The 12929-nt window shown below is 56.1% G+C and overlaps 1 protein-coding gene across 2 annotated transcripts in view; it reads right to left on the bottom strand.

The window, feature by feature from the left end:
- ANKRD52 (ankyrin repeat domain 52) overlaps positions 1-12929 on the bottom strand; it is a 69642-nt gene that overhangs the window by 26371 nt on the left and 30342 nt on the right. For both annotated transcript variants that reach the window (XM_068997684.1, XM_068997685.1), the window contains exons 16-19: positions 10769-10880; positions 6774-6845; positions 3646-3847; positions 482-569 (exon numbers count right to left, since the gene is read on the bottom strand). In XM_068997684.1, coding sequence (XP_068853785.1) covers positions 482-569; positions 3646-3847; positions 6774-6845; positions 10769-10880 — 474 coding nt within the window. The remainder of the gene's footprint in view (positions 1-481; positions 570-3645; positions 3848-6773; positions 6846-10768; positions 10881-12929) is intronic.

Raw genomic sequence — 12929 nt, 5'->3', positions numbered from 1 at the left:
GGGCTCTGGAGGGTCTCAGGGAGGCCCTGGAAGGTGCCAGGGAGGCTCTGGAAGGTGCCAGGGAGGCTCTGGAGGGTGCCAGGGAGGCTCTAGTGGGTGCCAGGGAGGCCCTGGAAGGTGCCAGGGGGGCTCTGGAGGGTCTCAGGGAGGCCCTGGAAGGTGCCAGGGAGGCTCTGGAAGGTGCCAGGGAGGCTCTGGAGGGTGCCAGGGTGGCTCTGGATGGTGCCAGGGTGGCTCTAGTGGGTCCCAGGGTGGCTCTGGAGGGTGCCAGGGAGGCTCAGGACGGTGCCAGGGAGGCTCAGGAAGGTGCCAGGGAGGCTCTGGAGGGGGCCAGGGTGGCTCTGGAGGGGGCCAGGGTGGCTCTAGTGGGTCCCAGGGTGGCTCTGGAGGGTCCCAGGGTGGCTCTGGAGGGTGCCAGGGCGGCTCAGGACGGTGCCAGGGAGGCTCAGGACGGTGCCAGGGTGACCCCGAGGGCACTCACTGCCCGTGGATGTCCATGACGTCGGTGATGTCCGCCCGCTCCCCGCTGTCGATCAGGAGGTGCAGGGAATCCGTGTTCCCGTTGGCAGCTGGGCACAGGGAGCAGGAAAAGAGGGGTGAGGAAAAAAGGGGATGAGGAAAAGAGGGATGGGGGGTAAAAAAGAGGGATGGGGGTAAAAAAGAGGGATGAGGACAGGAGGAGTGAGGAAAAGAGGGAGGAAAAAAAAGGGGGATGAGAAAAAAAAGAGGGAAGGGAAAAGGAGAGGTGAGAAGGAAAAGAGGGATCAGGAAAAGAGGGATGAGGAAAAAAAGAGGGATGAGGAAAAGAGGGACCAGGATGAAAGGGATCAGGAAAAGAAGGATGGGAAAAAAAAAAAAGAGGAATGAGGAAAGGAGGAGGGAAGAAAAGAGGGAGGAAGAAAAGAGGGGTGAGAAAAAGAGGGAGAAAAAAGGGGGATGAGGACAGGAGGCAAGAGGAAAACAGAGATGTGGAAAAAAAGTGGGATCAGGAAAAGAGGGATGGGGGAAAAAAAAGAGGGATGAGGAAAAGAGAGATCAGGAAAAGAGGGGTGAGAAAAAAGGGGATGAAGATAAAAAAGAGGGATCAGGAAAAGAGGGATGGGGACAGGAGGAGTAAGGAAAAGAGGAAAAAAAGAGGGGTGAGGAAAAGAGGGAGAGAAAAAAGGGGGACGAGGAAAAGAGAGATGGGGATAAAAAAGAGGGATGGGGACAGGAGGAGTGAGGAAAAGAGGGAGGAAAAAAAGGGGGTGAGGAAAAAAAAGAGGGAAGGGAAAAAGAGAGGTGAGAAGGAAAAGAGGGATCAGGAAAAGAGGGATGAGGAAAAAAAAGGGGGATCAGGAAAAGAGGAATGAGGAAAAAAAAGGGGGACAAGTAAAAGAGGGATGAGAAAAAGAGAGGTGAGAAAAAGAGGAATGAGGAAAAGGGATGAAGAAAAGAGGGGTGAGGAAAAAAAAAAGTGGGATGAGGAAAAGAAGGGTGAGGAAAAGAGGGACCAGAAAAAAGGGGATCAGGAAAAGAGGGATGGGGAAAAAAAAAGAGGGATGAGGAAAAGAGGGAGAAAAAAGGGGGATGAGGAAAAAAAGAGGGATGAGAAAAAAGGGGTGAGAAAAAGAGGGATGAGGAAAGAGGGAGCAGGGTAAAAGGGATGAGGAAAAGAGGGATGGGGAAAAAAAGAGGGATGAGGAAAGGAGGAGGGAGGAAAAGAGGGAGGAAGAAAAGAGGGGTGAGGAAAAGAGGGAGAAAAAAGGGGGATGAGGAAAAAAAGAGGGATCAGGAAAAGAGGGATAAAAAAAAAGGGGTGAGGAAAAGAGGAGTGAGGAAAAGAAGGGTGAGGGGAAAAAAGGGGGATCAGGAAAAGAGGGATGAGGAAAAGAGGGACCAGGATAAAAGGGAACAGGAAAGGAGGGATGGGGAAAAAAATAGGGATGAGGAAAAGAGGAGGGAGGAAAAGAGAGGTGAGAAAAAGAGGGATGAGGAAAAGAGGGAGCAGGATAAAAGGGATGAGGAAAAAAGGGATGGGGAAAAAAAGAGGGATGAGGAAAGGAGGGAGGAAGAAAAGGGGGATGAGGGTAGGAGGCAAGAGGAAAACAGGGATGAGGAAAAGAGGAGTGAGAAAAAGAAGAGGGATCAGGGAAAGAGGAATGAGGAAAAGAAGGGTGAGGAAAAGAGGGACCAGGATAAAAAGGAACAGGAAAGGAGGGATGGGGAAAAAAATAGGGATGAGGAAAGGAGGAGGGAGGAAAAGAGGGAGGAAGAAAAGAGGGGTGAGGAAAAGAGGGAGAAAAAAAAGGGGGGATGAGGACAGGAGGCAAGAGGAAAACAGGGATGAGGAAAAAAAGTGGGATCAGGAAAAGAGGGATGAGGAAAAGAAGGGTGAGAAAAAAAAGGGGGATCAGGAAAAAAGGGGTGGGGGAAAAAAAGAGGGGTGAGAAAAAGAGGGATGAGGAAAAGAGGGACCAGGATAAAAGGCAACAGGAAAGGAGGGATGGGGGAAAAAATAGGGATGAGGAAATGAGGAGGGAGGAAAAGAGAGGTGAGAAAAAGAGGGATGAGGAAAGGAGGGAGGAAGAAAAGGGGGATGAGGACAGGAGGCAAGAGGAAAACAGGGATGAGGAAAAGAGGGATGAGAAAAAAAAAGAGGGATGAGGAAAAAAAAGAGGGATGAGGATAGGAGGAGTGAGAAAAAGAAGAGGGATCAGGGAAAGAGGAATGAGGAAAAGAAGGGTGAGGAAAAGAGGGAGCAGGATAAAAGGGATGAGGAAAAGAGGGATGAGAAAAAAAATAGGGATGAGGAAAGGAGGAGGGAGAAAAAGAGGGAGGAAGAAAAGAGGGGTGAGGAAAAGAGGGAGAAAAAAAGGGGGATGAGGACAGGAGGAGTGAGGAAAAGAGGGATGAGGAAAAGAGGGACCAGGATAAAAGGGAACAGGAAAGGAGGGATGGGGAAAAAAATAGGGATGAGGAAAAGAGGAGGGAGGAAAAGAGGGAGAAAAAAGGGGGGGTGAGGAAAAAAAAGAGGGATGAGAAAAAGGTGAGAAAAAGAGGGATGAGGAAAAGAGGGATGGGGAAAAAAAGAGGGATGAGGAAAGGAGGGAGGAAGAAAAGGGGGATGAGGACAGGAGGCAAGAGGAAAAGAGGGATGAGGAAAAAAAGTGGGATCAGGAAAGGAGGGATGAGGAAAAGAAGGGTGAGGAAAAAAAAGGGGATCAGGAAAAGAGGGATGAGGAAAAGAAGGGTGAGAAAAAAAAGGGGGATGAGGAAAAAGAAGAGGGATGAGGAAAGGAGGAGGGAGGAAAAGAGGGAGGAAGAAAAGAGGGGAGGAAGAAAAGAGGGAGGAAGAAAAGAGGGAGGAAGAAAAGGGTGAGAAAAAGAAGGGTGAGGAAAACAGGGATGAACAAAACAGGGACCAGGATAAACAGGACCAGGAAAACAGCAAAAAACGAAGGACGAGGAAACAAAAGAAGGAGGAGAAAACCAAAAGTGAGGAAAACCAGAACAAACAAAACCAGGGCTGAACAAAAGAGAAACGACGAGGAAAACAAAGAGCCAGGACGGGCCACACCCGATGGCAACGGGGCTCATCCCGAGGGCTTTGGGAACAGCCCCGGGGGCTCGGAGGGGCTGCTCTTGGTGGCCCTGGGGGCTCACCTGCGGCGTGGAGAGGAGTCCACTTCCTCTTCCTCTCCTTGAGCAGCGCGGAGGCGCCGTGGCTGGTGAGCACCTGCACGCACTCGGTGGAGCCGCGCTCGGTGGCCAGGTAGAGCGCGGTGCGGCCCCGGTGGTCCCGCACGTCCAGGTTCACCAAGGTCTCGGCCAGGGCCTTGAGGGCTTCACAGTGACCATTGTAGGCCTGGGGGGGGGGAGAGGGGGATGGGTGGAGAGGGGGTTGGGCAGGGGGGCACGCGGAGAGGGGGTCAAAGTGGGGGTTGGGGTGGTCAAAGTGGAGGTTGGGTGGTCAAAGTGGGGGTTGGGGGGTGAAAGTGGAGCTTGGAGTGGTCCAAGTGGTGCTCGGGGTGGTCAAAGTGGAGGTTGGGTGGTCCAAGTGGTGCTCAGGGTGGTCCAAGTTGTGCTCGGGGTGGTGAAAGTGGAGGTTGGGTGGTGAAAGTGGAGGTTGGGTGGTCAAAGTGGAGGTTGGGTGGTCAAAGTGGGGGTTGGGGGGTGAAAGTGGAGCTTGGAGTGGTCCAAGTGGTGCTCGGGGTGGTCAAAGTGGAGGTTGGGTGGTCCAAGTGGTGCTCAGGGTGGTCCAAGTTGTGCTCGGGGTGGTGAAAGTGGAGGTTGGGTGGTGAAAGTGGAGGTTGGGTGGTCAAAGTGGAGGTTGGGGTGGTCAAAGTGGAGGTTGGGGTGGTCAAAGTGGAGGTTGGGGTGGTCCAAGTGGTGCTCGGGGTGGTCCAAGTTGTGCTCGGGGTGGTGAAAGTGGAGGGTGGGTGGTCAAAGTGGTGCTCAGGGTGGTCAAAATGGAGCTTGGGGTAGTGAAAGTGGAGGTTAGGTGGTCAAAGTGGAGGTTGGGGGGTGAAAGTGGTGCTCGGGTGGTCAAAGTGGAGGTTGGGGTGGTCAAAGTGGAGGTTGGGTGGTCAAAGTGGGGGTTGGGTGGTCCAAGTGGTGCTCAGGGTGGTCCAAGTGGTGCTCGGGGTGGTGAAAGTGGAGGTTGGGTGGTCCAAGTGGAGCTCGGGGTGGTCAGGAGTGTCCCCCAAGCACTCAAAGTGTCCCTCAGGGAGCCAAAAGTGTCCCCCCCAGAAATGTCTCCCCCAGAACCCTTCCAGGACCCAGCAGGATCCCAGGACTCCCTTCCAGGACCCAGAACAAGCCCAGAACACCCCTCCAGGACCCAGGACTCCCTTCCAGGACCCAGCAGGAGCCCAGGACTCCCTTCCAGGACCCTGCAGGACCCAGGACTCCCTTCCAGGACCCAGCAGGATCCCAGGACTCCCTTCCAGGACCCTGCAGGACCCAGGACTCCCTTCCAGGACCCAGGAGGAACCCAGGACTCCCTTCCAGGACCCAGCAGGAGCCCAGGACTCCCTTCCAGGACCCTGCAGGATCCCAGGACTCCCTTCCAGGACCCAGAACAAGCCCAGAACACCCCTCCAGGACCCAGGACTCCCTTCCAGGACCCAGCAGGACCCAGGACTCCCTTCCAGGACCCAGCAGGACCCAGGACTCCCTTCCAGGACCCAGCAGGATCCCAGGACTCCCTTCCAGGACCCTGCAGGAGCCCAGGACTCCCTTCCAGGACCCAGAACAAACCCAGGACACCCCTCCAGGACCCAGGACTCCCTTCCAGGACCCAGCAGGATCCCAGAACTCCCTTCCAGGACCCTGCAGGACCCAGGACACCCTTCCAGGACCCTGCAGGACCCAGGACTCCCTTCCAGGACCCAGGAGGAACCCAGGACTCCCTTCCAGGACCCAGCAGGAGCCCAGGACTCCCTTCCAGGACCCTGCAGGATCCCAGGACTCCCTTCCAGGACCCAGCTGGATCTCAGGACTCCCTTCCAGGACCCAGAACAAACCCAGGACACCCCTCCAGGACCCAGGACTCCCTTCCAGGACCCAGGAGGAACCCAGGACTCCCTTCCAGGACCCAGCTGGATCCCAGGACTCCCTTCCAGGACCCAGCTGGATCCCAGGACTCCCTTCCAGGACCCAGAACAAGCCCAGAACACCCCTCCAGGACCCAGGACTCCCTTCCAGGACCCAGCAGGAGCCCAGGACTCCCTTCCAGGACCCAGCAGGACCCAGGACTCCCTTCCAGGACCCAGCAGGATCCCAGGACTCCCTTCCAGGACCCAGCAGGACCCAGGACTCCCTTCCAGGACCCTGCAGGAGCCCAGGACTCCCTTCCAGGACCCAGCAGGATCCCAGAACTCCCTTCCAGGACCCTGCAGGATCCCAGGACTCCCTTCCAGGACCCTGCAGGAGCCCAGGACTCCCTTCCAGGACCCAGAACAAACCCAGGACACCCCTCCAGGACCCAGGACTCCCTTCCAGGACCCAGCAGGATCCCAGAACTCCCTTCCAGGACCCAGCAGGACCCAGGACACCCTTCCAGGACCCTGCAGGACCCAGGACTCCCTTCCAGGACCCAGGAGGAACCCAGGACTCCCTTCCAGGACCCTGCAGGATCCCAGGACTCCCTTCCAGGACCCTGCAGGAGCCCAGGACTCCCTTCCAGGACCCTGCAGGACCCAGGACTCCCTTCCAGGACCCTGCAGGATCCCAGGACTCCCTTCCAGGACCCTGCAGGAGCCCAGGACTCCCTTCCAGGACCCAGAACAAACCCAGGACACCCCTCCAGGACCCAGGACTCCCTTCCAGGACCCAGAACAAACCCAGGACTCCCTTCCAGGACCCAGCAGGATCCCAGGACTCCCTTCCAGGACCCTGCAGGATCCCAGGACACCCTTCCAGGACCCTGCAGGATCCCAGGACTCCCTTCCAGGACCCAGAACAAACCCAGGACACCCCTCCAGGACCCAGGACTCCCTTCCAGGACCCAGAACAAACCCAGGGCTCCCTTCCAGGACCCAGCAGGATCCCAGGACTCCCTTCCAGGACCCAGCAGGATCCCAGAACTCCCTTCCAGGACCCAGCAGGATCCCAGGACTCCCTTCCAGGACCCTGCAGGATCCCAGGACACCCTTCCAGGACCCTGCAGGATCCCAGGACTCCCTTCCAGGACCCTGCAGGATCCCAGGACTCCCTTCCAGGACCCAGGACTCCCTTCCAGGACCCTGCAGGAGCCCAGGACTCCCTTCCAGGACCCTGCAGGTACTCACAGCTAAGTGCAAAGGGCTGACGGGGACGCTGCTCTCCACATCCTCCAGGCAGTTAAAAGACATTTCCAGGAGCTGCAAAGGGAAAATCCCAAATCCAGGAGGGATCCAGGAGGGATCCAGGAGGGATCCAGGGGGGATCCAGGAGAGATCCAGGGGGGATCCAAGAGGGATCCAGGAGGGATCCAAGAAGGATCCAAGAAGGATCCAAGAGGGATCCAGGGGGGATCCAGGGGGGATCCAAGAGGGATCCAAGAGGGATCCAGGGGGGATCCAGGAGGGATCCAAGAGGGATCCAGGGGGAATCCAAGAGGGATCCAGGAGGGATGCAGGAGGGATCCAGGGGGGATCCAGGAGAGATCCAGGGGGGATCCAAGAGGGATCCAGGGGGGATCCAAGAAGGATCCAAGAAGGATCCAAGAAGGATCCAAGAGGGATCCAGGGGGGATCCAGGAGGGATCCAAGAAGGATCCAGGGGGGATCCAGGAGGGATCCAGGAGGGATCCAAGAGGGATCCAGGGGGGATCCAGGAGGGATCCAGGATGGATCCCGGAGCATTCCATCCCCAGCCCCGCTCCCAGGGACCCCCGGAGGGAGCAGGACCCCCTGATCCAAACCCTGGGAAATTCGGGATCTGACATTCCCAGCCCCAATCCCCCCTCCCCCCCCCCAAGGCGGTTTTGGGGAGCTCCGAAAGAATTCCAAAGGAATTGTCCGGAATTGCTTTTCCAAAGGGAAAAGAATTCCCCGAATTCCTGACTCCCCTCCCCTCCCCCCGCTCCCTTCTCCCAGCTTTTCCCATTTCAGATTCCAGCTCGGCTCCGATTGTTCCTCTCCAGCTCCTCCCGGAGATTCCAGCGGCTCCCCAGGAGCCACAGCCGGGCACGCTGGGCCCTTCCAGGACCCAGCAGGAGCCCAGAACACCCCCAGAACCCTTCCAGAACCCTTCCAGGACCCAGCAGGAGCCCAGAACTTCCCCAGACCCCTTCCAGAACCCTTCCAGGACCCTGCAGGAGCCCAGAACTCCCCCAGAACCCTTCCAGAACCCTTCCAGGACCCTGCAGGAGCCCATGGTGCCCATCCCTGGTGCTCCGCCAACCATTCCCAAGGCATTCCCTGACCATTCCCAAGGCATTCCCAACCACTCCCAACCATTCCTGACCATTCCCGACCATTCCCAAGGTGTTCCTGACCACTCCCAACCACTCCCAACCATCCCCAACCATCCCCAACCATTCCCAAGTCATTCCCAAGGTGTTCCTGACCATCCCCAACCATTCCCATCCATTCCTGACCATTCCCAACCATTCCCGACCATTCCCAAGGCATTCCCGACCATTCCCAACCACTCCAAACCACTCCCAACCATTCCCAAGGCGTTCCTGACCATTCCCAACCATTCCCAACCACTCCTGACCATTCCCAAGGTGTTCTTGACCATCCCCGACCATCCCTGACCATCCCCAACCATTCCCAACCACTCCCAACCATTCCCAACCACTCCTGACCATTCCCAACCGTTCCCAACCATTCCCAACCGTTCCTGACCATTCCCAACCATTCCCAACCACTCCTGACCATTCCCAAGGTGTTCTTGACCATCCCCGACCATCCCTGACCATCCCCAACCATCCCCAACCACTCCCAACCATTCCCAACCACTCCTGACCACTCCCAACCATTCCCAACCATTCCCAACCCTTCCTGGCCATTCTTGAGGTGTTCCCGACCATTCCCAACCATTCCCAACCATCCCCAACCACTCCCGACCATTCTCGAGGTGTTCCTGACCTTTCCTGACCATTCTCAACCATTCTCGAGGTGTTCCCGACCACTCCCAACCACTCTTGACCATTCCCAACCATTCCCGACCATTCCTGACCATTCCTGACCATCCCCAACCATCCCCAACCACTCCCGACCATTCCCAACCACTCCCAACCATTCCCAAGGCGTTCCTGACCATCCCCAACCATCCCCAACCACTCCCGACCATTCCCAACCATTCCCAACCACTCCCAACCATTCCCAAGGGATTCCCGACCATTCCTGACCATTCTCGAGGTGTTCCTGACCATTCCCAACCATTCCCAACCACTCCTGACCATTCCCAACCACTCCCAACCATCCCCAACCATTCCCAACCACTCCCAACCATCCCCAACCATCCCCAACCATCCCCAACCATTCCCAACCATCCCCAACCATCCCCAACCATCCCCAACCACTCCCGACCATTCCCAACCACTCCCGACCATTCCTGGCCATTCTCGAGGTGTTCCCGACCATTCCCAACCACTCCCAACCATCCCCAACCATTCCCAACCATTCCCAACTACTCCCAACCATTCCCGAGGTGTTCCTGACCATTCCCAACCATTCCTGACCATTCTCAACCATTCCCAACCACTCCCAACCATCCCAAACCATTCCCAAGGGATTCCTGACCATTCCTGGCCATTCTCGAGGTGTTCCCGACCATTCCCAACCACTCCCGACCATTCCCAACCATCCCCAACCACTCCCAACCATCCCCAACCATTCCCGAGTCATTCCCAAGGTGTTCCTGACCATCCCCGACCATTCCCAACCATTCCCAACCATCCCCAACCATTCCCAACCACTGCCAACCATTCCCAAGGCGTTCCTGACCATTCCCAACCACTCCCGACCATTCCCAACCATTCCCAACCATTCCTGGCCATTCTCAAGGTGTTCCCAACCACTCCCAACCATTCCCAACCACTCCCAACCATTCCCAACCATCCCAAACCATTCCCAATCACTCCCAACCATTCCCAACCATTCCCAACCATCCCCAACCATCCCAAACCACTCCCAAACCACTCCAAACCATCCCCAACCATCCCCGACCATCCCCAACCACTCCCGACCATTCCCAAGGCGTTCCTGACCATTCCCAACCATTCCCAACCACTCCCAACCACTCCCAACCATCCCCAACCATTCCCAACCATCCCCAACCATTCCCAACCATCCCTAACCATTCCCGACCATTCCTGGCCATTCTCGAGGTGTTCCTGACCATTCCCAACCATCCCCAACCATTCCCAACCACTCCCAACCATCCCCAACCATCCCCAACCATTCCCAACCATTCCCAACCACTGCCAACCATTCCCAAGGCGTTCCTGACCATTCCCAACCATTCCCAACCACTCCCGACCATTCCCAACCATCCCAAACCATTCCCAACCACTCCCAACCATTCCCAACCACTGCCAACCATTCCCAAGGCGTTCCTGACCATTCCCAACCATTCCCAACCATTCCCAAGGCATTCCTGACCATTCCTGGCCATTGTCGAGGTGTTCCCGACCATTCCCAACCACTCCCAACCATTCCCAACCACTCCCAACCATCCCCAACCACTCCCAACCATTCCCAACCATTCCCAACTACTCCCAACCATTCCCGAGGTGTTCCTGACCATTCCCAACCATTCCTGACCATTCTCAACCATTCCCAACCACTCCCAACCACTCCTGACCATTCCCAAGGGATTCCTGACCATTCCTGGCCATTCTCGAGGTGTTCCCGACCATCCCCAACCACTCCCAACCATTCCCAACCATTCCCAACCATCCCCAACCATCCCCAACCACTCCCAACCATTCCCAACCACTCCCAACCACTCCCAACCACTCCCAACCATTCCCAAGGTGTTCCTGACCATCCCTGACCATTCCCAACCACTCCCAACCACTCCCAACCATTCCCAACCATTCCCATCCATTCCTGACCATTCCCAACCACTCCCAACCACTCCCAACCATTCCCAAGGTGTTCCTGACCATTCCCAACCATTCCCAACCACTCCCAACCATTCCCAAGGTGTTCCTGACCATTCCCAACCATTCCCAACCACTCCCAAGGCATTCCCAAGGCACTCCCAACCATTCCCAAGGTGTTCCTGACCATTCCCGACCATCCCCAACCACTCCCAACCATCCCCGGGCACTCCCGGAGCCGCTCACCAGCTCCAGGTTCTGGCGGTTGCCGTAGGCGGCGGCGTAGTGCACGGCCGTGTAGCCCTGCCTGTCCCGCAGGGAAGGGTCGGCCCCGTTGTCCAGCAGGAATTCCAAGCAGCTGCCGGGAATCCACGGAAAAGGCGGGAAGGGAAAAAAGCAAAAGAGAGTTGTAGGGAAAGATCCCGGGTGGATCCCAGAGAAGGGGCGGGAATCCCGCGGGAAGGAGCCCAGAGATGGAGGGAGGGGATCTGCTCGCTGAGGGGGGGAGGGGAATTCCTGGGAAATGGGAATGGGGAGAGGAATTCCTGGGAAATGGGAATGGGGAGAGGAATTCAGGCTCTGGAGAGAGGAATTCCTGGGAAAAAGAGGGGCTGGTGGAAGAATTCCCGGGAAAAATGGGAAGGGGGCTCTGGAGAGAGGAATTCCCAGGAAAATGGGAATGGGGAGAGGAATTCCTGGGAAAACGGGAATGGGGAGAGGAATTCCCAATAAAATGAGGCCCCAGACAGGAATCTGGGCTCTGGAGAGAAGAATTCCCAGGAAAATGAGGGGTTGGAGAGAGGAATTTGGGCTCTGGAGAGAGAAATTCCTGGGAAAATGGGGATGGGGAGAGGAATTCATGGAAAATGGGAATGGGGAGAGGAATTCCTGGGAAAATGGGAATGGGGAGAGGAATTCCCAGGAAAATGGGAATGGGGAGAGGAATTCCCAATAAAATGAGGGCCCAGACAGGAATTTGGGCTCTGGAGAGAGAAATTCCCGGGAAAATGGGAATGGGGCTCTGGAGAGAGGAATTCCCAGGAAAATGAGGGGTTGGAGAGAGGAATTCGGGCTCTGGAGAGGAATTCCCGGGAAAATGGGGATGGGGAGAGAAATTCCCAGGAAAATGAGGGGCTGGAGAAAGAATTCCTGGGAAAAATGGGAATAGGGAGAGGAATTCCCAGGAAAATGGGAATGGGGAGAGGAATTCCCAATAAAATGAGGGCCCAGACAGGAATCTGGGCTCTGGAGAGAGAAATTCCTGGGAAAATGGGAATGGGGAGAGGAATTCATGGAAAATGGGAATGGGGAGAGGAATTTCTGGGAAAATGGGGATGGGGAGAGGAATTCCCAGGAAAATGAGGGGCTGGAGAGAGGAATTCAGACTCTGGAGAGAGAAATTCCTGGGAATATGGGAATGGGGAGAGGAATTCATGGAAAATGGGAATGGGGAGAGAAATTCCTGGGAAAATGGGAATGGGGAGAGGAATTCCCAGGAAAATGGGAATGGGGAGAGGAATTCCCAGGAAAATGAGGGGCTGGAGAAAGAATTCCTGGGAAAATGGGAATGGGGAGAGGAATTCCCAGGAAAATGGGAATGGGGAGAGGAATTCCCAGGAAAATGAGGGGCTGGAGAAAGAATTCCTGGGAAAATGGGAATGGGGAGAGGAATTCCCAATAAAATGAGGGCCCAGACAGGAATCTGGGCTCTGGAGAGAGAAATTCCCGGGAAAATGGGAATGGGGCTCTGGGGGGAAGAATTCCCAGGAAAATGAGGGGTTGGAGAGAGGAATTTGGGTTCTGGAGAGAGAAATTCCTGGGAAAATGGGGATGGGGAGAGGAATTCCCGGGAAAATGAGGGGCTGGGAGCGGCGTTCCCAGTGTTCCCAGTATTCCCAGCATTCCCAGATTCCCGCTGTTCCCGGTATTCCCGGATTCCCAGCATTCCTGGATTCCCGGTATTCCCAGTGTTCCTGGCATTCCCAGATTGCCGGTATTCCCAGATTCCCAGATTCCCGGCATTCCTGACATTCCCGGTATTCCTGGCATTCCCGGGGTTCCCAGTGTTCCCGCATTCCCAGTATTCCCAGTATTCCCGGTATTCTCGGATTCCTGGATTCCCAGATTCCCACATTCCCACATTCCCAGATTCCCTCATTCCCTCATTCCCACATTCCCACATCCCCAGTGTTCCCAGTATTCCCCCATTCCCGGTATTCCCGGCATTCCCAGTGTTCCCAGTGTTCCCAGTATTCCCCCATTCCCGGCATTCCCGGGGTTCCCAGTGTTCCCAGTGTTCCCCCATTCCCCCATTCCCAGTGTTCCCAGTGTTCCCAGTATTCCCCCATTCCCAGTGTTCCCAGCATTCCCAGTATTCCCCCATTCTCGGCATTCCCAGTGTTCCCAG

This window comes from Aphelocoma coerulescens, chromosome 29 (assembly GCF_041296385.1).
Source record: "Aphelocoma coerulescens isolate FSJ_1873_10779 chromosome 29, UR_Acoe_1.0, whole genome shotgun sequence".
Taxonomy (NCBI): Eukaryota; Metazoa; Chordata; class Aves; order Passeriformes; family Corvidae; genus Aphelocoma; species Aphelocoma coerulescens.
Note: the sequence above shows the minus strand (reverse complement) of the source record. Positions and strands in the feature narration are given on the sequence as shown.